At 38.2% G+C, this 26417-nt stretch overlaps 1 protein-coding gene across 5 annotated transcripts in view; it reads left to right on the forward strand.

Moving 5' to 3' along the window:
- The window catches only part of FBXL20 (F-box and leucine rich repeat protein 20), a 101397-nt gene that overhangs the window by 50410 nt on the left and 24570 nt on the right, over window positions 1-26417 (forward strand). For all 5 annotated transcript variants that reach the window (XM_047845403.1, XM_047845405.1, XM_047845406.1 and 2 more), the window contains 5 exons: window positions 7330-7391; window positions 18316-18370; window positions 20712-20786; window positions 22556-22650; window positions 24015-24083. In XM_047845403.1, the coding sequence (XP_047701359.1) occupies window positions 7330-7391; window positions 18316-18370; window positions 20712-20786; window positions 22556-22650; window positions 24015-24083 (356 nt within the window). The remainder of the gene's footprint in view (window positions 1-7329; window positions 7392-18315; window positions 18371-20711; window positions 20787-22555; window positions 22651-24014; window positions 24084-26417) is intronic.

The following is a 26417-nucleotide window of genomic DNA, read 5'->3' on the forward strand; positions in this document are numbered from 1 at the left end:
ACAAAGGATAAAATCATGGAAACCTGCTGGGAATTTATAGTCAGAGGAGTATTAACAGATCCCTACAGTATAACATTCACTGGTTCACCTGTTTCTAGGCACTGTGTGTTGGTTGCTGACTATACAGTGGCCCCTGTGTAGAGGAAAGGCCCCTTTCCTCTCAGATTTTATAGTCTGATATAAGGAGTGCTACATTAGCTCAGAACTGGTGTTCTGAACTTTGGAGTGCTTTGTGGTTTTGTAGGGGAAGAAACAGTTAGATCCTGTTAGGGAGATTGGGAAAGGCTTCATGGCCTATGCATGTCCAGTGGATGTCAGTCTGTTTCTGCTGATAGAATAGGCAAGTTTGGTTGCACAGGTGCTTTAGAGAAAATAGTATAAACAACAGCACAGAGCCTGCTTGAAGAGAAGCAAATGGTCCTTAAGTTCTATTTTATTTGTTTTCCTCCATTGGTTATACTTTACTATATTTAGTTAAAACTTGCTCTGGATTAAAAAATGTAACATTGGGGCGCCTGGGTGGCGCATTCGGTTAAGCGTCCGACTTCAGCCAGGTCACGATCTCGTGGTCCGGGAGTTCGAGCCCCGCGTCAGGCTCTGGGCTGATGGCTCAGAGCCTGGAGCCTGTTTCCGACTCTGTGTCTCCCTCTCTCTCTGCCCCTCCCCCGTTCATGCTCTGTCTCTCTCTGTCCCAAAAATAAATAAACGTTGAAAAAAAAAAAGTAACATTATTTTATAAAGCGCAAAAGATGCTTTTGATTTAATTGTAAATCAAAAATTAGGGGTGTCTGGGTGGCTCAGTCGAGCGCCTGAGTTTGGCTCAGGTCATGATCTCATGGTTCATTGGTTTGAGCCCCACATCGGGCTCTGTGCTGACAGTTCAGAGCCTGGAGCCTGCTTCAGATTCTGTGTTTCCCTCTCTCTCTGCCCCTCCCCTTCTCGTGCTCTGTCTCTTAAAAGAAAATAAACATTAAAAATTTCTAAAAATGAAATAATTTTAATTGTCCTAAATTCAGAAATGTTAAATTTTTATTTAAAAAAAACTTTAATGTTTTTAACTGGAAAAATACGTATAACTTAAAATTTGCCATCTTAATCATTTTTAAGTGTACAATACACTCAACAGTGTTTGTGTAATTAATCTCTAGGACTCTTCATCTTGCAAAACAAGAGATGTCACTTTGTTTGTTTGTTTGTTTGTTTGTTTGTAGTTAGTAGGCTTCATGCCCAGCACAGAGCCCAGCATGGGGCTTGAACTCATAACCCTGAGATCAGGACCTGAGATGAGATCAAGAATCGGACACTTAACCATCTGAGCCACCCAGGCACCCCAAAAGATGCCTTTTAAAATCTAAAGCAAGTAGAGGCGCCTGGGTGGCTCAGTCGGTTGAGTGTCCAACTTCAGCTCAGGTCATGATCTACGGTTGGTAGGTTTGAGCCCCGTGTCCGGCTCTGTGCTGACAGCTTGCTCAGAGCCTGGATCCTGCTTTAGATTCTGTATCTCCCCTCTCTGCCTCTCCCCCGCTCGCATTCAGTCTCTATCTCTCAAAAATAAATAAATGTAATAAAAAAAATTAAAATCTAAAATAAGTAAATTTAGGTGCATGTATCAGAGACCCAAATTAAAAGTGGCCTAAATATGATAAAATTTTATTTTTCTGTCATACAAAGTCCAGAGGCATGGTGTCTCTGTAAGTCATTTACAGGCTTTTTCTAATTTTTTGCTTATCTTTAAAATTGTGGCCTTCAACTTCGTGATACAAAATGGAGTTCGGTCATCATAACCAGATTCCAAGCAGCAAAATTAAAGAAGGAGTAAGAAGGGGCATACCTTCTCTCTTTTAAGGACATTCCTGAAATTGCACACATCACTTTTTCTTCCTACCCATTGGCCAGAACTAAGTAAGCTGGCTTTATCTAGCTGCAAGGGAAATAAAATCTTCTTTCCATATAGCCATGTACTAGCTAAAAATTGGGAATTCTGTTACTCTAGAAGAAGAGAATGGATAACTAATATTCTCTACCAAAATAGTCATTAAATTTTGTATTCCTTCTATAAAGCTGAATCAGATCTTTTAGATTTCCTTTTTTGGAGATGGTAACCATACTCTAATTTAGTCAGCAGGGGTCACTGTTGAGCAAGTAGTTTCTTTACTATTTACTTTGTTAAACCTATCTGCCATTATATTTCTCAACTATATAATTTATAAAAAAACAATTATAGCTTCATACACAGCAACAATAAATGCCAGTGTATGACAAACCATGTCACTTAGATTTTTTAAAACCTGAATATTTAAGAATGTCCTATGTCTAGATAAATGCTTTTGCAGTGTCTGTTTGTTCAGGGGATGATGTTCTACCTTAAAACAATTAATAGAGAACAAACTAGTTGCTTTCATGTTTTCCCCATGACCACATCCTTGTAATTGTTTGCGGATAGATTAGAAAAAATCCATAATGATACATTCCCTTGTTAAAAATACATAATGCTATATTCCCATGTTAAAAACCAGATTACCTAAGAGTGTCAAACATTTGATCAGTCACTTCCCCTACAACAATTATATCTAAAATTCTTCACAAATTTGTTGTAATTCATTATATGCCCTGGATCTAACTTGTTTTGACAACCTTTATATTTTACATGAGAAACCTTAAGTTTAGATTCAGCTAATAGTAAAATATCTAAAACATATATTCTGTCATTTGTATGAAACATTTTACCAGCAGTGCCATGAACTGGAGGAAGAGGCATTTGGGTTTCCTAGAAAACATCTAAAATTATTATGTTTACCTCTAGGATTATTTTTTAAGCTCCTGCTGTGTCACTTCAAATAATAAAATATCCTGATTGTGTTATATAGATCTTATAGAGCTGTAATTTCTTAAGTCCTGAGATCAGCAATCTGCTTCATCTGGTCCATTGGTTCTCATACTTTAGGAAGCATTGGTGTCACCTGAAGGGCTTCTAAAATATGAATTGCCCTGGGGCGGCTGGGTGGCTCAGTCAGTTAAGCCTCTAACTCTTGGTTTATGCTCAGGTCATGATCTCACGGTTCATGAGTTTGTGCTGACAGCTCTGAGCCTGGAGCATGCGTGGGATCCTCTCTCCCTCTCTCTGCCCCTCCCCTGTTCATGCTCTCTCTCTCTCTCTCTCAAAATAAATAAACTTAAAAAATTATAATAAAAAATACAGCTACCCTTATTTTTCTCCATCTCCTCTTCACCCCATTTCTGTTACTATAGGTCTGGGGTAAAGCGCAAGAATTTACCTTTCTAACAAAGTCCCAGTTGATGTTGATGCTACTGGTCAGATGACCACAGGTTGTGAACCACTGATTTTATCCTTTCTTGCAAACTTGAGGTAGAATATATATGTACAGAAGGAAGAGGAGGAATATGTAAATCTGGACAGATGTCCTCTAAGCCTGGTGTTTCCCAAATCCTCCCAGGACACTGTATTCTTTTTTCCCTTTGCTTACCTTCATGCTCCCACAGAGACAACACCATTCAGTCTATATAAACTGATGCAAGGAAAGAAATTACTGCTGGGTGTGATTTTTGTTCCTTTTTATATCTAGAGTTCTAGAAGTCCTGTGAATAACATATGGCAGGTGTATGGGGTTTTTTTAGTCAATTTTATTGTGTATATTCAAGAGAGCAAAATGCTTTACTAAGTGAGATATGTAGCATTTAATAAACACTTAGAGTACACAAGATAAAGAGTTTAGCATTTTTAATATATAAATGTTTGTCTTTTTGTGGATTTGAGTTGGGCAGAGTGTAGTAGATTGGGTGTTTAGTGAGTCTGTTTTGTACTTAAAAGCTTTTTTTCCCCAAAGATCTTAAGCTTAAGATATATGTTGTGTGCTTACTCTGAAAAGGCTCCCAGGTCTCCATTTATACTTTAGCTTTCTTTGCATGACATTGTTATTTATGTCATCAACCCTTGATTATTCCAGTTTTTAAATGCATTATAACTCCTTCATGCATTCTTCTCTATGAAAGTACCCAGAGAGGAATGATCATAATGACATAGCGTTTTAGAAGTTATATCATTTGAGAAGAACTTAAACTTGTTTAGGAGGGAATATGATGGCTTCATTTGAAAGATTGCCTTATAGAAGAAAGATGATTTTTTAATAGCTTCCACTAATGGGTAGAAATTATGAGGAAGTAGATTATTCTTTGATGTCAGATAATTTTCTAAAACATGTTATTGTCAGTTAATAGCATTGCTCTTATTATAAGATTATCTGTTACACTGAAACTTGATAGTCCAACTTTCTGTCACCAAGTCTTTTTGCTTCTTTAAAAATCCTTCTTTTCTCCGGTGTCTTTTTTTTTTTAATTTCCACCAGCCCTGTAATATCACAGACACCTTCATCATCTTTTATTTGAACTATAATTTCAATATATTATTAGTTTATGTCCTTGCTATCAATCCAAAGTTTAATTTCCTTACGTTTCTCTTCTGTACAGGATTGTTTCAAATTTCTAGCTTGATATACAAGTTTCCTTCATGACCAAACCCCACTATCCACGTAACAGTTCATTCATTAGATTTATTGAGTTCCTACCATGTATCAGGCTCTGTGCTCAATCCTGGAAATATCATGAGCAAATGTGAAAGCCATGGCCCCTACCCTCATGGAGCTTTCCATTTATTTAGCTAGAAGATAGGTTGTTAGAGTTACCAGAAAATATTTATTGTAATTACTCTGGATGTCTGGGATTCTTTCCACTACTTTACCCTACCTCTTTACTTCCCTTCCATTACTTTTTCTACTTTGAATCATGAAATGCTAAGGCCTTCATGCTTTCATACATCTTATCTCCCCCTTTTTCCTAATTAACTTCTGGCCTTCCTTTAAGACCCAGTTTAGATGTCCTCTGTGGGCAGAATTAGTTATTTTTTCCCTTGCTCTCAGATACCTCTTGTCATTTATCTCTAATAATTAATAAAGTATTTACTTATTTCTGTGTTCGTTGTAGAGCCAGAGCTCCTGAATTACAGAGATAACGTCTCCTTTTCCTTGGATCTCGTTGCCCTGAAAAGTGCCTGATTTGACAGGGTGTTCAGTAGATGTTCATTGCCTGAAGTCAGGAGACATCTGTGTAATACTTAATAGCAGGGACTGTACATATTTCAGCCTCAGTGACATGTGTTTGCTGTTTTTACTCTGCTTTTTATTGAGTATAGGTGTTTGGTTTTTTATGTGGCTTACTGCACAAGCTTACAGTCTTGATCTCCTTTGTGGAAGAAATGGTGGCTCTGTTTAAAAGTACCCATTGTGTGAGAAAAAATGAAATATGGCCTTTTGTAGCAACGTGGATGGAACTGGAGAGTGTGATGCTAAGTGAAATAAGCCATACAGAGAAAGACAGATACCATATGGTTTCACTCTTATGTGGATCCTGAGAAAGTTAACAGGAACCCATGGGGGAGGGGAAGGAAAAAAAAAAAAAAAAAAAAAAAGAGGTTAGAGTGGGAGAGAGCCAAAGCATAAGAGACTGTTAAAAACTGAGAACAGGGGCGCCTGGGTGGCGCAGTCGGTTAAGCGTCCGACTTCAGCCAGGTCACGATCTCGCGGTCCGGGAGTTCGAGCCCCGCGTCAGGCTCTGGGCTGATGGCTCGGAGCCTGGAGCCTGTTTCCGATTCTGTGTCTCCCTCTCTCTCTGCCCCTTCCCCGTTCATGCTCTGTCTCTCTCTGTCCGAAAAATAAATAAACGTTGAAAAAAAAAAAAAAATTAAAAAAAAAAAAAAAAAACTGAGAACAAACTGAGGGTTGATGGGGGGTGGGAGGGAGGAGAGGGTGGGTGATGGGTATTGAGGAGGGCACCTTTTGGGATGAGCACTGGGTGTTGTATGGAAACCAATTTGTCAATAAATTTCATAAAAAAAAAAAGTACCCATTGTGGACGGCGCCTGGATAGCTCAATTGGTTGAGCATCTGACTTTGGTTCAGGTCGTGATCTTGCAGTTCGTGAGTTCGAGCCCTGCATCTGGCTCACTGCTTTGGCTTTTCTGTCTCCCTCTCTTTGCCCCTTCCTCGCTTGCTCTCTCTCTCTCTCTCTCTCAAAAATAAATAAAACATTTTTTAAAAAGTATCCATTGTGGGTTATTTGATTAATTTGTTAAATGATCAGTTGTGTGCATCAAAATTGCATGTGGTTATGAAGCATTACCGATTTTCTGCATGTTACATAAAACTTAGAAGAGAATGTTCCCTATCCCAGTTTCTGATCATCTGCTTAAACAAGTAAATGTGACTTAGATTTGGAGAATTACCTTATCAGCACAGAGCCCGATACATGGTAGGAACTCAATAAATCTAATGAATGAACTGTTACGTGGATAGTGGGGTTTGGTCATGAAGGAGACTTGTATATCAAGCTAGAAATTTGAAACAATCCTGTAGAGAAGAGAAACATAAGGAAATTAAACTTTGGATTGGTAGCAAGGCATTTTTATTTTATTTTATTTTTTAATGGTTTGTTGTTTTTTTGGTTGTTTTTTTAACTTATTTTTGAGACTGAGAGACAGAGTCTGAACAGGGGAGGGGCAGAGAGAGAGGGAAACACAGAATCCGAAGCAGACTCCAGGTTCTGAGCTGTCAGCACAGAGCCTGACACGGGGTTCGAACTGCGAGATCATGACCTGAGCCGAAGTTGGACACCCAACTGACTGAGCTACCCAGGCACTCCTCTTAATGGCGCTTTTATTTTTTTATTTTTTTAATTTTTTTTTTAACGTTTATTTATTTTTGAGACAGAGAGAGACAGAGCATGAATGGAGGAGGGGCAGAGAGAGAGGGAGACACAGAATCGGAAACAGGCTCCAGGCTCTGAGCCATCAGCCCAGAGCCCAATGCGGGGCTCGAACTCACGGACCGCGAGATAGTGACCTGAGCTGAAGTCGGACGCTTAACCGACTAAGCCACCCAGGCGCCCCTAATGGCACTTTTAAATGGTCACTGTACAGTAATGTGATTTTAAGCAATGAGACCTTTTGCAATTCGGTTTCCTTGTGTGGAAAATGAAGATTAAGGATAATACGAAGATTCAGTACATTAATACGTGAAAAACACTTAAAATAATAACTGCCACATAATGTCATCCCTCTGATTGTTATTAATTTTTTCTACAGACAAGGAACAAATTAAATGTCTCAGATGTTTTTCAGGCTAAAGAGTCTCTGAAAATATGACTTTAGCTTATTATACCTACTATACTTACCCACCCCTCTCTTTAGAGGATTGCCTCTAAACTTTGAGTTGAACATAATAAAATGTTAAGTAACACTAACTGATTTTGTTTTTGCAGATGTTCTCAAATAGTGATGAAGCTGTAATCAATAAAAAACTTCCCAAAGAACTCCTATTACGGTAAGTCTGAATGCTGATTTTAGTTTGGTTGTGTGTGTGTCATATTGTCTATTTAAAAATTTTTAGACTTGTTGATAATTTTCATGTATGTATAGGATCTGGATTATCTGAATTTGTAAATTTATTGGTTGTTTTGTTAATCTTAACTCTGTTTTCTAGATATGAATCAAAATTTTAAATGTTTAGTAACAGTTCTCTCCTGATTTGTACTTATATATGATTTTGTTTGCTTGGGTTTTTTTTGCCCTATTCTTAGATAGAATGTGAAGGAGATAATACATTTTATTTTATTATAGTGCTCATCTTTTTTAAATGTTTATTTTTGAGAGAGAGACAGAGTATGAGCGGGGAGCGGGGGGCAGGGGGGTGGGCAGAGAGAGGGAGACACAGAATCCAAAGCAGGCTCCAGTCTCCCAGCTGTCAGCACAGAGCCCGATGCAGGGCTGGAACCCACCAACCATGAGGTGACCTGAGCCAAAGTCGGACACTTAACCTACTGAGCCACCCAGGTACCCCAGTGCTGATTTTTTTTTTTTTATTTAAAAAAAAATTTTTTTTTTCAACGTTTATTTATTTTTGGGACAGCGAGAGACAGAGCATGAACGGGGGAGGGGCAGAGAGAGAGGGAGACACAGAATCGGAAGCAGGCTCCAGGCTCTGAGCCATCAGCCCAGAGCCTGACGCGGGGCTCGAACTCACGGACCGCAAGATCGTGACCTGGCTGAAGTCGGACGCTTAACCGACTGCTCCACCCAGGCGCCCCCCCAGTGCTGATTTTTTGAAGTGATTCTGATCCATCCCTTGCCCCCACTTCTTATTCCTAAAGTCATATATGACCATGAAGTAACTTGTATTTGCAACAAAATATTACATATATTGAGGTACTGTAAAGAAGAGTTACAGACCTTTATTTTAAAGATAAAAAGGTAAAAGTGATTTTAAACTCTTTCCTTCTATTACAGTTATAATTTTACCCTCCTTATTTTTAGTTAGTTCTCTAGAAATTACATTTGGGATCACCCACAACATAAAACACAAAACCCCTAATTTACATGCATCTGACCTAGGAATCACCTAGGAAAAAACTAGGGGAGTTGTTTTCAGTGCCCATTATTTGGGTACTTAATCATCCCATTCTTTGTTCACTTATGTTGAATATCGTGACTTAGAAAGAAAGGTACATTTTAGGGGTGGCTGGGTGGCTCAGTCTGTTAAGCGTCTGACTTTGGCTCAGGTCATGATCTCACAGTTTGTGAGTTCGAGCCCCACATCGGGCTCTGTGCTGACAGCTTAGAGCCTGGAGCCTGCTTCAAACTCTGTCTCTGTCTCTGTCTCTCTCTCTCTCTCTGTTCCTCCCCCACTCATTCTCTCTCTCTCTCTCTCCTTCAAGAATAAATTTTAAAAAATTTTTTTAAAAGAAAGAAAGGTACATTCCCTTTTGCAAATGTTGGAAGTTAACAAGTTGTACTGGAACATCTATTTCTTGGTCTGAGCTGCTGCCACAGTCTAGCTCATAACCAGCCCAATCCATGCTCACGATGGAAAATAATCTTGCCCTGTTGCTGATAAAGAAAAGTATTCCTGGCATTTCTAAGGATTTGCACGTCTGACTCCTTCACTACTTTGCAAGCGGGGACTGTATTCTTCTAAATCTTTATGTAATACTTTATACAATGGAGATACTAAGAAAAAATAACTGAATTGAACTTGGAATGGATTTTTCCATGGAAGCAATGCATTCATACATGCAGGTTGACTATAGTTGAAATAATAGCAATACTTGCTAAGCTACTCAGAACTGTTGGAGATGTATCCTAGATATCTTGAGTATCCCTCAAATTTTAGCAAAATTATAATGGCACCATCTTAAAGAAAAATATTTTTAAATGGGTTATATTCTTTTTTTAAAAAAAATTTTTTAGCGTTTATTCAGTTTTGAGAGACAGAGTTGGGGAGTGGGCAGAAAAAGAGGGAGGCACAGAATCAGAAGCAGGCTCCAGGCTCTGAGCTGTCAGCACAGAGCCCAACACGGGGCCTGAACTCACAAACCGTAAGATCCTGACCTGAGCCAAAGTTGGCCGCTTAACCAACTGAGCCACCCAGGTGCCCCTAAATGGGTTATATTCTTTACTATTATTATAAACTGAGTACACTAAGACATACTTCAATGTTTTAAATACTGGCATTACATTGTACTATAGTAGTTTACTTAAAGACTTACTAAGATTCAGGGAAATTAATCCTTTGGTAATTAGCTGCACCGTCTTATGGTTTACATTTTTTTTGTTGGAGTTTTTCTCCATGGAAGACAGACATAAAGGCCACATACTGTATAATTCCACTTATATGAAATATCTAGGATAGACAGATCCATGGAGTTAGAAGTTGCCAGGGTCTGTGGTGAGGGATGATGGGGAGTGACTGCTAGTGGGCACAGGGTTTCTTTTGGGAATGATGAAATGTTCTGAAATTAGTGATTATGGCTGCACAACACTGTGGATATAAATCTCCCATCTTCTTCAGTACAGATTACTAACCACTCCCAAATAAATATAGATACCCCCAACTTATGTACCTCAATTCCTAAAACAATAAGTTTATTTAATGCAACAAACATTTTTGAATTGCTAAAATGCCCCTGCTTTTTCCTATCATCTACTGTATAGTACCTTTATGTGGAGTTTCATAATTGAAAGATCATGTTTCTGCAAACACATCACTAATCCCTGAGCAATTTGTATAAATATAATATTACGCCTAGGGGGGCATAGGTGAGAAACTTTATAGATAATGATCCTAGTTAGACTTTAGTAACCTTTTCTCCACAAAAGAAAGCACTATAGACAGACATGGCTGGAGGCCAAATGCAGACCTAGGAGACTCTGAAGCATGTGTCTCAACAATTCTAATTCCATTGTTAGAATGTACTGACTGGGGTTCTGAATATCAAGATCCCAAATGAGTTAGCTTTTCACCTGGATTTTAACATTACAGTACATTAAAAAGAAAGAAAGAGAGAAGACAAATATAAGAGCTTGGTCTTTCCAGTCCTGATTTGGCTCTCTAGTAAGATGAATGTGATCTATGTCAGGGCTTAAATCTCTTCTTCCACTCCATATGTAGTCCATCCAAATATCTACTATTATTTTGTAAATTTTGACTTCTATTTATTCTACGTACTTGACAATGAAGATAATTATCTTTAGAAACCCAATATAAAGATTGATGGGATGGGCTTCTAGGTTTTAGTGAGAGCAGTGTTTTTTTGTTGGGGGTTGAGCTCACAATAAGCATTTACTTGTCCAAATATCATAACATTAATTTAAATTAAAACATCAGGGAGCCTGGGTAGCTCAGTCAGTTGGGCGTCCAACTCTTGCTTTGAGCTCAAGTCATGAGCTCATGGTTGATGGGTTCAAGGTTCGAACTCTGTGTCTGACTCCACATTGACAATGCAGAGCCTGCTTGGGATTCTGTTTCCTCTCTCTGCCCCTCTCTCACTCTCATCGTCTCCCCCCTCTCAAAATAAATAACTTGAAAAAAAACCCAGTGGAGTTATAAATATAGATCTATAGCATAAATCAAGAGGAAATTAAATTGTTATCTCTATAATAAGCCAGAATAATAAACTACATTATACTTAGCACCTTCCTGTTTTTCATCATCTTCAGGCTAAGTACCTAAGATCATGTTGACAGTGGTCCTTTTCTCTACACTTTAACACTTTACATAACTCATTCTGAAATACCCATGTCTGTAACCAGAATGGTTAAGTGACGCCTGATAACAACACTTTTGTGGTGAGCATTTCATAATGTATGCAAATCACTGTGTTGTACTCTTTTTTTTTAAGTAGGCTCCACGCCTAGTGTGGGGCTTGAACTCACAACCCTGAGATCAAGAGTTGTGTGCTGTACAGACTGGGCCAGCCAGATGCCCTGATAGCTAGAATGGTTAAGATCAAAGAGATAGGAAGACTGAGATGGAATGAAGGGTCTGCTGTTGTCTAAGGATCTTCTTGATTGCTTCAATTAAAGTCTTTCCCCATTTCTTCTCAATAGACTGTTGAAAAACTGGCCTGGCTTTAGGCTACCCAGATTAAAAAAAAACTTTTTTAACTTTTATTTTTGAGAGACAGAGACAGCATGTGGAGGAGGAGCAGAGAGAGAGAGACACACACACAGAATCTGAAGCAGGCTCCAGGCTCTGAGCTGTCAGCCCAGAGCCCGACGTGGGGCTCAAACTCACCAACTGTAAGATCATGACCTGAGCCAAAGTCAGATGCTCAACTGACTGAGCCACCCAGGCTCCCCAAGGCTGCCCAGGTTTAAACAAAGTAGACCTCACCTTCCCCACTCCTGATAAAGAATACCGAGAGACAAAAAGACAACTGAGACATCATGTGGAAGAAGATAGGGTCTAATTATACATAAAACTCATTATGTACAAAAAAAGAAAGCCCAAGTCCTTAATACTAAATCCCTGGTAGAGAACATGGGACTGATTGATAAAATCAATACTGAAAGTAGATTTTGGGATATGGTTACCTATAGTATGGTTCTGTAAAAAGGATTTATTCCTAACTTCCTTTGGCTTCAGTCTTATGACAAATATCCCAAACCTTCTTGAACAGCACCTCTTAACATAATTCTTATTAAAAAAGTTAAAAAACAGAGTGGTCCTGGAGAGGGTATAACTGGATAATTCAAGTCATACAACGGGCATGTCCATAGGTACAACTTTTTTGGAGAGTAATTTGACAGTGTACTTTAAGAGATACACATATTATAACCGGTAGAAGCAAACATATGAGTAAAAATGGTTTGCAGAATTTCCATGGCAGCATTATTTGAAATTATGAAAAGTTAGAAACAGTTTTAATATACATAAGTAAAAATGCTTAAATAAATTATGGTATATTCAGTCAGTGATTGGACTATTTATTGTACTTAGCTGCCTTTTAAAAGAATAAGGTAAAGAGGACGCCTGGGTGGCACAGTCGGTTAAACTTCCGACTTTAGCTCAGGTCATGATCTTACCACTCATGAGTTTGAGCCCTGAACTGTGCTATGCTGACAGCTCAGAGCCTGGAGTCTGCTTTGGATTCTGTGTCTCCCTCTCTCTGCCCCACCCCGCTCACGCTTTGTCTCTCTGCTCTTCAAAAATAAATAAACACTAAAACTTAAAAATAAATAAAGAATGAGGTAGAGCTACATGAGCTGACCTAAAAAGATGTCAATGATTATGTATTTTTTTAAGTTTATTTATCTTGAGAGAGACAGAGTGTGCGCATGAGTGCAAGCAGGTGAGAGGCAGAGAGAGAGAATCCCAAGGAAGCTCCAAGCTGTCAGCACAGAGCCCGACATGGGGTTTGAACCCACGAACTGTGAGATCATGACATGAGCCGAAATCCAGAGTCAGATGGTCAAATGACTGAGCCACCCAGGTGCCCCAAGATGTCAAATTATTAAATGACACGGGGCGCCTGGGTGGCGCAGTCGGTTAAGCGTCCAACTTCAGCCAGGTCACGATCTCGCGGTCTGCGAGTTCGAGCCCCGTGTCAGGCTCTGGGCTGATGGCTCAGAGCCTGGAGCCTGTTTCCGATTCTGTGTCTCCCTCTCTCTCTGCCCCTCCCCCATTCATGCTCTGTCTCTCTCTGTCCCAAAAATAAATAAACTTTGAAAAAAAAATTATTAAATGACAGAAACAAAAACAAGTTGTGGGAGCATATTTATATCATGTTTTCATTTTTGAAAAATATAAAATACACATACATGAAGACGTGCTAAGTACTGTACATATTATATATCTAGATATAAGTAGATACATCTACCTTTGTTTTTTTTTAATTTTTTTTAATTTTTTTTTTTTTTTTTTTTTACTCTTCCTGCTTCTTCAGTTTTTAACATTTATTTATTTTTGAGAGACAGAGAGAGACAGAGTATGAGCAGGGGAGGGGCAGAGAGAGAGGGAGACACAGAATCCGAAACAGGCTCCAGGCTCTGAGCTGTCAGCACAGAGCCCGACACGGGGCCCGAACCCACACACTGCGAGATCATGACCTGAGCCGAAGTCAGACACTTAACCAACTGAGCCACCCAGGCGCCCCTACATCTGCTACCTTTGGAGGGAAGAATAGGCTTTTGGCAGGGGGTATTGAGAGAGCAGGGATAAGAAAGCCATTTGTTTACCACTTTGTATTTTTCTTTTTTTTTTTTTTTTTTTAACATTTATTTATTTTTGAGACAGAGACAGAGCATGAACAGGGGAGGGTCAGAGAGAGAGGGAGACACAGAATCCGAAACAGGCTCCAGACTCTGAGCCGTCAGCACAGAGCCCGACGCGGGGCTCAAACTCATGGACCGTGAGATCATGACCTGAGCCGAAGTCGGAGGCTTAACCGACTGAGCCACCCAGGCGCCCCTGTATTTTTCTAAGTGTTTGTTTTGTTTTGTTTTTGTTTTTTTTGAGTTTATCATTTATTTTGAGAGAGAGGGAGAGAGAATCCTAAGCAGGTTCTGTGCTGTCAGCTCAGAGCCCAACACAGGACTCTATAGTCCTGGACTGTGAGATCATGACCTGAGATGATATCAAGAGTGCTCAGTCAATCATCTGAGCCACCCAGGCGCCCCTTGTTAATAAAGGTTTTGGGGGCACCTGGATGGCTCAGTTGGTAAAGCATCTGACTTCGGCTCAGGTCATGATCACACAGTTCATGAGTTTGAGCCCTGCGTTGGGCTCTGTTCTGACAGTTCAGAGCCTGGAGCCTGTTTCCAATTCTGTGTCTCCCTCTCTCTCTGACCCTCCCCAACTTGTGCTCTGTCTCTCTCCCTGTCAAAAATAAATAAAACCTTTAAAAAAATAAAAAAATTTTAGGGGCACCTGGGTGGCTCAGTGGGTTAAGTGTCTGCCTTTGGCTCAGGTCATGATCTCACGGTTCATGAGTTCGAGCCCCACAACCGGGCTCTCTGCTGTCCATGCAGAGCCCGCTTCATATCCTGTCTCCCCCCCTCCCTGGCTCTCTCTCTCTCTCTTTCTCTCCCCCTGTCTCAAAATAAATAAATTTTTTTTAAAAAAGTGTTTTTCTTCAAAAAAAAGTTTTTGAAGGAAAAAACTTCAGAAAAAAGTTTTTTTTTCTTCATCAAAGATGAAGATCTTTGGCTACATGATGTGTTAAGGCCTGCTCCGAATTTAAAGTTCTGATACTTGTCTACTGTCAGGTGGAAACTACACCACATTTTCAAAATTGCAACCTTCTTATTCCTCACGAGAGACCATCAGTTTGCAGGAACGGTTCATTAAAGCTGTATGCTAGTGTCTTTTATTGTCAAACTACAGATGTAGGTTTACTAGATACAGGTTTTACCCCTGTTGTAAGTGAGAGGACTTTAGGTATAATTAGGACATTTTGGTTATTCATGATCTTGTGAAGAATTCTGCTAAAAGCAATGTATGTTACCTGTAGCTATCATGGACAAGAGCTTTGACTCTTTGGTTTAGATTCTGTTACGGATTAAACTATAAGAGCTCTCTATACATATTTGGTTATTAATATGAACGTAAAGACCATACATTCCACATTAATAAGTGGGTCAGAGTTGGCAGACACAACCTCCACAAGATCAGATCATCTTCAGCGTCTGAAATTAGGGCTGTGCTTTTTGTCTCCTTTTTGAATTTAAAATTTTTTTTTTTAACGTTTTTATTTATTTTTGGGACAGAGACAGAGCATGAACGGGGGAGGGGCAGAGAGAGAGGGAGACACAGAATCGGAAACAGGCTCCAGGCTCTGAGCCATCAGCCCAGAGCCTGACGCGGGGCTCGAACTCCTGGACCGCGAGATCTTGACCTGGCTGAAGTCGGACGCTTAACCGACTGCGCCACCCAGGCGCCCCTGTCTCCTTTTTGACTTGAATCTCAATGCAAAACTGCTCTTAAATAAGCCAGATGCATACCCCTGGCCGTAAAGAATAGAAAAACAAGTATCTCATGTGTTTTTGAAATGATTTTATTGTTACAGATCTGGAGAGGACACATCAGACAACTGGTCTTTTATCCAACTACTTACAGTTACCTAACCAAGATTATACTGATTAGAAATTATGCAAACCTAATCTACTCATATCTGGAAATCCCATGTAGCACACTAAACCATTGAGTTCCTCAGGTGTACAAGTAATCAGCTGCTTAATTATTAGCTAGACTAAGTTGACCAGGGAAGTTCTGTCTCTCTAAATGAAAAGCTCTATAGGAATGTCAATGAGACTGATTTTTTTTTTTTTTTTTTTTTTTTTACTATGTTGAGCAACAGGCCATATCACCTTCTATGAACATTTTCCAAACAAAAGTCATCTTAGCTATGCTCTGTGGTATAGAATTTTGAGCAATTCATTAACCATTTGTTGACATGCTGGAAATAACTTATAATTTTGTCTTGAGGAAATAAAACTCAGTGCAAAAGTTAGGGTGGTGCTTTATTGGGATGAAGTCATGGTTAGGCCTTTTTATTTTCCATCAAAGGATGACAGATATACTTGTTCACTGATTTGAAGTACAGGGATCAATCATCAATCCACAACTAAGGATATTTCAGTTGTAGGACCTTATAAGAAATATAATCCTTGTGCTAATCGTATGAAAACTTAAGAGAAGTGATATTTATAGAAGATTGTCTGAAGGACATTCATGATTCCTTTAAGTATGCTATATTCTGTCTGCGGTGGGCACTGTAATTGACTTTCTAGCATCCACTTCAGCCCAGTTAATTAGTTTAAACCTGTCACAGTGATTGGTTAAGGCCTACGCCAATTTAGGCTAATGAGACCTGAGAAGAGGCTTTATTGCAGTATAAATGCCCGCCTATCTCTCCCCTCAGAGTGAACAAAGACACATGTTGATCCAGTATTTGCTGGCATCCATCCTGTGCCTATAAAGAAAAGAGCTTTTAGGACCAAGCTGATGCTGTTCCTAACAGAATAAACAGAAAATTGCTGATGACATTGTGGATCCCCTAAATCAATTAACCTTGAGATGCAGGCAGCCTGTTCTTTGTATTTCCTTTTGTATGAAATAACCTCCCTTACGGTTTAAGCCCATCTCGGTTAGGGTTTCTATTACTTGTGGCCAAAAGCAACCTTGGATCAATTGGACTGTCAGAAGCATGCATTTTTATATACTATTATTTTTTTTTCAACGTTTATTTATTTTGGGGACAGAGAGAGACAGAGCATGAACGGGGGAGGGGCAGAGAGAGAGGGAAACACAGAATCGGAAACAGGCTCCAGGCTCTGAGCCATCAGCCCAGAGCCTGACGCGGGGCTCGAACTCACGGACCGCGAGATCATGACCTGGCTGAAGTCGGACGCTTAACCGAATGCGCCACCCAGGCGCCCCTGTTTTTAACTATTATAAAGGTGCTACAAGATGTGACCATATGAAATCTGTGACTGAATTTGCTTTGGGACTTTATCCACCAAATCTAAGTAGACTCCTTTGAGAAATTTCTCTTAGAAAGTAGTGCTAGAGAGGCGCCTGGAGACTCAGTTGGTTAAGTGTCCGAATTTGGCTCAGGTCATGATTCACAGTTGGTGAGTTAGAGCCCCACATCAGGCTCTGTGCTGACAGCTCAGAGCCTGGAGCCTGCTTCGGATTCTGTGTCTCCCTCTCTCTCTGCCCCTCCCCCACTCACATTTTGTGTCTCTTACAAAATTAAATAAACATTTTAAAAAATTCTTAAAAAAAAAAAAGTAGTGCTAGAAAGAGCTCTGATTTTATGGTATAATGTATATGTTTCTTCTTTCCTGTTAAGAATATTATTTTGTTTATGCTACCAAGAAATTTAAAACTAAATGTGAGACTCCTCTATAGAAACTATGTAAACTCTTCCAAGGGTACATCTGTTTCCTTTCTGGCTTTGGTTTTCTACTTTAAAAAATATTTTTCATGGTCCTCATAGTTTGTTTGTATTTATTATTATTTGCTCCTGATCCAAGCCATCTCAAGTACTCTGGAGACAAATTTAATAAATAAAAATAAAATGGATTCCAGCGTTATAGCTGACATACTGATTTACATATAAGATTACGATATGCATGAAATATTGCCGACAGAGCCCCCCCAGGTGCCCAGAGAATTTATAAAATTCTTAAAGCAAAATTAACTTTAATTTACGTAAACCTTTAAAGCATATACTATATTACACTTGTTGCCACTTGCAAAAGAGTTTAGCTTATTATTCAGATTAAAATGACCTTTACAGGTGCTCATGAGTAAGGAGGGCTTTAAAAAGACACGACCCTTGCATTTATTGCCAGGATGCTCTGACCTGTTTTTACAGGTCGCTTCTAGTGTAGTGTAGGGAGTCACCACACTTTAAGCAAATCAATTATTTCCAAAAACAATGCTTCAAAATAAATATTTAACCTCTGTAAGACTGAGTAAAATTCTAGGCAGTGTTTCTTGACATTAATGTGGTAAATGAGATTTATAATTTCCTAAATTAGAATTAGAGATTTAACATTTTATAGTCACTATTTTTTAAGAGTTCCTCTATTATTTAATCTTTTTTTCCCTCATAACCATAAAATTCTTTATAAAGTTATCCCTCCCCTAGCCCTTTTTTGGATAGCCAGAAGTGTGAAAATTATTTTTTTGCTTTTAACAAATTATATCAGTTAGAAATATTTTATCATCCCTTGATGTAAGTAATTGAACTTGTATGGTACTTGTACGTACATTCTCAAGTAAAAGATTGCCCAATGTTTTATATGGGCAGTATTAAGTTGTAAGTTGCTCCAGCTTTTGTGTTTGTTCAGAAGAACTTCTCTCTTTTCGTGCATGTATTAACATAGCCAAGTTATTTATAGGTAAAAATCAAGAGAAACTCATTTATCATATAATAAAGCTTGTCTCCCTCTCTTTTTAGGATATTTTCTTTTCTGGATGTTGTTACCTTGTGTCGCTGTGCTCAGGTCTCCAGGGTAAGAATGATTGATGTGATTATGGGGGAGATCTGTAGTAGGCAGATCATTTACTTCAGATGTTGTATGTTTCAGAGAATGTTATTTCATCCATGGCATTCCCAAACCTATATAATTCTATAGTAAGATTCTACTATATGTCTCTATCAATTTTTTGTTTTTTTTGTTTGTTTGTTTGTTTTGTTTTTTCTGAGAGAGACGGGAGGGAGGGCAGAGAGAGAGGGAGAGAGAGAGAAAATCTCCCCTCTGCTCCCCTCTGCTAGCGTAGAGCTTAGTGCGGGGCTTGAACTCAACTCTGACATCGTGACCTGAGCTGAAATCAAGAGTCAGACACTTAACCAAGTGAGCCACCCAAGCTCCCCAGTTTTTTGGAACTCTTGACTATTTGTTTAATGTAAACAGGAAACATTTTCAAGAAAAAAGTATTATACGTGCAAATCAAAAGGTTAGGCTCTCCTCTGAATTATAACAAAATAGTGTTTCATTAAGTTTTCCTAATTCATTTTATACACACACACACACACACACACACACACACACACACACACATCCCACACACAGAGGCTCTTGAGAATCTAATTCTCATTTTTTTCCCCATATTACTTTCAATTATCAATTGTTTTCAGTTTCTCATATTATCAAAAGATAATAGCTAGAAATTAATTTATTAAAAAACTATAGGGCATTCTCTAAGTTTTTTATTTCACTTAATTATCTATTTTTGTTAATTGACATTGTTTGACAAAACTGAAACGTCATAATCTTACCGGCTGCTACTAATATAGAGTGGATTCTGTGTTGTGTTATGGGAAATTTGTTTTATGAACCATTCAACTCTCTTTTGTGATACAGATATATAATGATTAACTTAAAATGAATGAACACCTGCAGTCATCTTTTTTTTATAAGCTGGAAATGGCTTTTTGCTTTTTCGGTTAATAAACACTGAGAAACTACTGTGTATCAGATACAGTCCTAGGTGCTGGATATATAACACGGTTCTATTATAAAGTATGGTTTTTATCTTTGTAGGTGTGTGCAGGTTTTCAAATAACCAACACTACTTCCCTCAAAATAACCCATAAAACTTACCATCAAAAATTCACGGTGTCTTGCTAACTTTAATGTAATTCTGCATCATAAAAACCTACTAAATCTGTGTATCAGCTACTTTGGAAACCATCAGCAGTATTCTGATGTTTTCTCTTCATGACTTTTTTGTCCCCTGTACTTGAGTGGTTGCTTTAGACATGGCTGGTACAAATGAATAGGGTTTCCTTAATATCTCCGTATGAAGCTGAGGTCATCATTGAGAAACAAAATACCCAGGCCAGTGTCTAAACATGTTTCGTTGCAGGGTCTCATGTCACAAATGTTGATTTGAGTGAATTTTAATTGTTTTCATTTGTAGGTTTCTCTTCCCTATTATGTTTTAACTTAAAGGAAAGCACAACACCAATTTTCATTAAATGGAGACTTGGCACATCAGTAGTTATCCTGTTGTTCTCTGTACTTTAAGTAGTTAATGAATTTGTTCTTTTAAAAAAAGATTCTAGGGGTGCCTGAGTGGCACAGTCAGTTAAGCTTCCAACTTTGGCTTAGGTCATGATCTCATGGTTCGTGAGTTCAAGCCCCGCAGGCTCTCTGCTGTCAGTGCAGAAGCTGCTTTGGATCCTCTGTCGCCCTCTCCCTCCCCTGCCCCCCGCCCCCCCCCATCATGGAATCTAGCCCTGTTTAGGCCTGCTTAGGATTCTCTCTCTCCCTCCCTCTGCCCCTCCCCTGCTCACTTGCTTTGTCAAAATAAATAAATAAACTTAAAAAAAAAAAGGGGACTCTAGAAAGGAACCTGTCATGCACAGTTTCCTTTCTTGTATCTCAGTATTGACTCTGTTTCAGTGTGTTCCAGTAAGAGGTGATATGCTAAGTTTATAACTCAACAATACTAAGACTTTTGTTTATACTTTAATAGGGAAAACTTTTAAAGGCTTTCTCATTAAAATACGGAATGATCCACACAAATTAGAAACTAAATCTTCCAGTTAGAAAAGAGTTTCTGATTAGGATCCTTATCACAACCTGTCCTTTCCCAGCTTCCCCCCACCTCCCACCCCACCCCAGCTGCTAGTTTCTATACCCACTCATTTTTGAGATAATCTAATTGGGTAAACTATGAATCAGAAATAAGACAGACCTTTTGGGAGTTAATGGTGGTGGGCGTGGGATGGGGGGTGCTGAGAAGTTTTTTGGTCAATTTCAATCATTAGTTTGAATTGTGAACTTGCCTATTGTTGATTTCCCCCCTTGAGCTTCTGCTCATTTTGTCTCTTTTTCTTCAAAACAGGCCTGGAATGTTCTGGCTCTGGATGGCAGTAACTGGCAGCGAATTGACCTGTTTGATTTCCAGAGGGATATTGAGGTATAATTATGTGGTGTGTGGCCCCATTTCTCATGTTAGAATGTAATTACAGCATGGAACAGATTAGCCCCAACCATATAAATCTCCTTTCCCTGGAGAGAGAAACTATTAATTTCAGTGCATCTGAACTTCATGGGAACTTGCAATGTTCCCAACAGCTTGCTCAGTTTTTGAGAATAAGCGGAACTGTTTTACTTATAGAATACTAAGTTATTTAGTATTAATAGGACTACAATTTTTTGCTTTTATTTTTGTGGTGGAAATGTGAACACATTTGCTCATTGTAAGGGAGTCTTTTTATATTTTCTTATTGAAGAATGAGTAGACTTAACAGTTTGTTGGGGGATGATATTTGCATAAATTCTTCTTGAGATGAGCATTTTGGTTTTTTGGGAGCCTACAGACAGTTTTTGTGGAGAACAAAAAAAGAATAAAGCCAAATCATTTAATGAATTATTTTTGCTAGGAAGAGATTTTTCTTTTCCCCTTCTCACTTTTCCCCTGTATTTCATCTTAGTATAGCCTATTATCTCTAAACTGGAGAAGGATAATGGCTTAAGCTTAAGATTATTTTAACATGAACCTGAGCTCTGTGGTCCTTGGTTTTCTTGTCAGGAGAAATAATAGCTTCCTCATTTGTTATAAGAATAAAATAAGATTTAGATTTAGATTAAAAAAAATTTTTTTTATAAGTTGCAGTGAAACTTGTGGATCCATATAAGAAGTTTTTAGGGGCACCTGAATGACTCAGTCAGTTAAGTGTCCGACTCTTGCTTTCAGCTCAGGTCATGATCTCACAGTTTGTATGATCGAGTCCCACAGCAGGCTCTGTACTTTTCTCTCCCTCTTCCTCTGCCATTCAAGCTTTCTCTCTCTCTCTCTCTCTCTCTCTCTCTCTCTCTCTCAATAAATAAATAAATAAATAAATAAATAAATAAATAAATAAGCAAGCAAGCAAGCACTTAAAAAGATAGAAAAAAGGGGTGCCTGGGTGGCTTAGTCAGTTAAGCATCTGACTTCAGCTCGGGTCATGATATCAAGGTTTATGAGTTCAAGCCCTGCGTTGGGCTCTGTGTTGACAGCTCAGAGCCTGGAGCCTGCTTTGGATTCTGTGTCTCCCCCTCTCCCTCTGCCCTGCCCACTCTGTCTCTCAAAAATAAACATTTAAAAAAAATAGAAAAAAAAAGTTTTTAAAAAGCCTCACATGAATTTACCGTTACACACAGAACGTTCCATTTCTACAGAAAGTGCTTTTAAAATAATAGCCACTGACATTATGCAGGATTCTTATATTTTTCACAGTTGTCTACTCTTCATGGATATAAATGTTTAAAGCAACATGGCCCAGAGAATCACTCAGCAAGCTTTTGATAAGTGTCCATTGAGTCTCTGCTGTATTCAGAGTACTCTAGTAACACTTTGGAGAGGATTCAGAAATAATCAAGGAAGCTAATGTCCTTCAGTAGCTGCAGTTTGACCAGTAGAGCAGCCTACATTAACATAGTGGCATAAAACTACAGAACTACAGAGAACCATTTCCTCAACTAGAGAGTGCCTTACAAATTGAACAAAATAAACAAATAGGGTTTGAGCCTGTTTGGGGTAGATAAGTTAATCAGGAAAGGTTTCTCAAATAAGTTGACATTTCTTTATTGAATTAAGTTTTTAAATCAAGTAGAAGCCTTTGTTTATAGATTATTAAAAATGATGTGTTCTCTTCAAAAACAATGTGGTGGCTTATTTTTGTTTACCTGTTTTTTTCTTTACAGGGCCGGGTAGTGGAGAATATTTCAAAACGATGTGGGGGCTTTTTACGAAAGTTAAGTCTTCGTGGGTGTCTTGGAGTAGGAGACAATGCATTAAGGTAAGAACATGATTATTGATTAACTGATCTTCTTGAATAAGTAAAGAACAGCACCATCTCACCCAGAAAAAGCTAAAATAATTTTGTGTATTCTTAAGCTATTCTGAAGCCAAACATACACATATTATTTATAGCACAAAAATATCCAGTACTGGGATGTATGGTTTTGAGAATAAAACAAGAACAAATACCTCCTGCCAAAAGCCAGATTCCTCATATCATAAATGGTTCTTTTGGAGTCTTGAGTAAAAATTGTTCTTAATTTGTTAACTCAAAGGTAGGGTAATTGTAACCTTGGTCAACAAAAAGATCAATGTTTAAAAGTTTGTGGTTGCCCGAAAAACAAATAATCCAGTGAAGAAATGAGCAGAAAACATGAATAGACACTTCTCTAGAGAAGACATCCAGATGGCCAACAGGCACATGAAAAGATGCTCAGCGTCGCTCCTCATCAGGGAAATACAAATCAAAACCACACTCAGGTATCACCTCACGCCAGTCAGAGTGGCCAAAATGAACAAATCAGGAGACTATAGATGCTGGAGAGGATGTGGAGAAATGGGAAGCCTCCTGAACTGTTGGTGGGAATGCAAACTGGTGCAGCCACTCTGGAAAACAGTGTGGAGGTTTCTCAAAAAATTAAAAATAGAGCTACCCTATGACCCAGCAATAGCACTGCTAGGAATTTACCCAAGGGATACAGGAGTGCTGATGCATAGGGACACTTGTATCCCAGTGTTTATAGCAGCACTCTCAACAATAGCCAAATTGTGGAAAGAGCCTAAATGTCCATCAACTGACGAATGGATAAAGAATTTGTGGTTTATATACACAATGGAATACTACACGGCAATGAGAAAGAATGAAATATGGCCTTTTGTAGCAACATGGATGGAACTGGAGAGTGTTATGCTAAGTGAAATAAGTCATACAGAGAAAGATAGATACCATGTGTTTTCACTCTTATGTGTAGCCTGAGAAACTTAACAGAAGTCCATGGGGGAGGGGAAGAAAAAAAAAAAAAAGAGGTTAGAGAGGGAGAGAGCCAAAGCATAAGAGACTCTTAAAAACTGAGAACAAACTGAGGGTAGATGGGGGGTGATAGGGAGGGGAGGGTGGGTGATGGGTATTGAGGAGGGCACCTTTTGGGATGAGCACTAGGTGTTGTATGGAAACCAATTTGACAAATTTCATGTTAAAAAGATAAAAATAAAAGTTTGTGGTTGAAAATGAATTTATTTTCATAATTGTGAGTTACTTTTGTATCAACATCCAATATTACCAATAATATCTTTTATTATTTTTTGTAATGCTTAAAATTGTGGCTATTTTGTTTCAAACCTTTAACTTTCTTCCCTGTAAAGGACCTTTGCACAAAATTGTAGGAACATTGAAGTACTGAATCTAAATGGGTGTACGAAGACTACAGATGCGTAAGTATTTTATGTTTTAGAGGGGTGAATCATAGCCCCTTGTTTCCCGCCTATGCTAGCTTTAAATGTGGGCTATTAAATATATTTAGCAAATTTCATTTTGACCTTACAGAGGAAAGATATTTTGAAAGGAGAAAACATTAAAATAGAAATGGCATAAGAAACTAGTTTTGGAATCTGACCCAAGTCCTATCTTGATATTTAAAGTGAAACTTAAAAATTGGAGTCCGTGTATATGCAGTAGGGATACTAATACTAGAAATTACTAGGACTACTTATGTTTCAAGAAGATACTAGTAGCTTTCATTCAAAAGGCAGGGTAAACCAGTAATTCTGTAAAAAGATAGAAAATCTTAAATACGTACAAAACAACTTGTGATCATCGATACTGAGAGCATTTGTTAAATGACCCTTTAAATGTGCTATGTCTGTGTCAGGTACAGTATAAATGGAATAAAACAGTTGTTCATCCTTGAGAGCTTACTGTCACAGACCTAATAGATGTGGAAGGTAGACATAAAAAACATTCAGCCCCTGCCCTGCCCTGCCCAATTCAGTCCCAGGTTATCTATTGGTGATATGTATCAAATAACATTTAAATATTATATAGGGAAATTGTTGCCTGTTATGAGATGAAGTGAAGCCATTGAGGAAACATGTTTATACAGGGAGGGGGGCCAGGATTATTTAGTGAATGTTCCTGTTCAGAAAGGCCTCATGAAAGAGATGGGATCTTTAGAATTGAAACAGAGGGTACAGATTGTTTATTTCAGTACTTTCTTTGAGGTCACAACATTATTAACTTTTACTAAAAAAAAATGTCTGAAAGACAAAAACTATGGTTATTCTACTGTGGTTATTCTAACAAGTATTATTTCTGTGGATTGATTTGACCTTTAACATGAGTAACATATCTAACTCCTCCCCCAACCATGACTTTATACCAGTAGCCCTCCATTTACTTTAGATAAATTACCTGTTTATTTTTTTCTTTTGAATACTTAATATTACAGAGATTAAAATTTTGGCTACTTTGGTAAAAATAAAAGTGACATAATTTACACTAAGAATAATTTTCTAAGAATCTATTCTATATACCAAAGATAAACTGACAAAAATGTAGTACAATTTATGTGCAAAGATATTTATTTTTACTGTTTGTAATAACAAATACTACATTATTTTCAATAGCAAAATATGGGAAAGAACCCAAATATCAATCAGTAGAGGACCGTTAAATCAAAGGAATGAGGAGAGTATATAGTATTCTGGAATGATCTCTAGGACATACTGTTTAAATTAAGGAAGCAAACTGCAGAGGAGTTTGTATAAGATACTTTTTGCAGAGCCAGTAAATACCCATGTTTACTTATATTTTCAAAAAGAAACAATTTAAAGATTATAAAAATGAGTAAAAATGGTGACCTGTGGGTAAGAGAATAAACACAGAGACAGGGATGAAAGGAAGACTCTGAAGTATCAAGTTTTGTAGTTTTCCTTTAATAGCTATGTAAATGTTTTACATACATAATTAAAATATGAATTAAGTCAAAAAGAAATCAAAGCAGTCCCTAAAAATTGAAACCAAAATAAAACACATGAACCCAATCATATCAAGTTGGAGCTATAACCACAGAGAGAAATTACTTCTACTGACTTTTGATTTCTTTTTTTTAAGGTTTTTTTTTTTTACACTTGATTTTAGCCTAAAGGCCAAGAAGCAGTAAGTTTTTTTGTTTTTTTGTTTTTTTGTTTTGTTAATGTTTATTTATTTTTGAGAGAGTGCACAAGCTGGGAGGGGCAGAGAAAGAGGGAGACATATGGTCTGTGTGTCAACAGTGGCACTTGAACTCACAAACCATGAGATGACCTGAGCTGAAGTTGGATGCTTAACTGATTGAGCCACCCAGGCGCCCCTCTTTTTTTTTTTTTTTTTTTAAGTTTTATTTATTTATTTTGAGAGAGAGACAAAGAGAGCACAGTGGAGAGGGGCAGACAGAGAGAGAATCCCAAGCAGGCTCTACACTCCATGCAGAGCCCAATGCAGGGCTCAAACCCACAAAGTGAACTGTACAATCATGACCTGAGCCAAAATCAAGAGTCAGATAAATGCTTAACCGATTGAGCCACTCCAGCGCCCTGACTTTTATTTCTTATGAAAAGTTTTAAATATATACCAAAGTAGACAAAACAGTGTACTGAACACATCACCCACCTTCAAATTGATAATTGAGAAATTACCACTTGATGGTCAGTCTTGTTTCATCTATATCCCCAAATTTTTCTTACTTTGAAAAAAGTCCTAGACATCATATTATTTTAATCTGTAAGCAT

This window comes from Prionailurus viverrinus, unplaced genomic scaffold (genome assembly GCF_022837055.1).
Source record: "Prionailurus viverrinus isolate Anna unplaced genomic scaffold, UM_Priviv_1.0 scaffold_35, whole genome shotgun sequence".
In the NCBI taxonomy this organism is placed as follows: domain Eukaryota; kingdom Metazoa; phylum Chordata; class Mammalia; order Carnivora; family Felidae; genus Prionailurus; species Prionailurus viverrinus.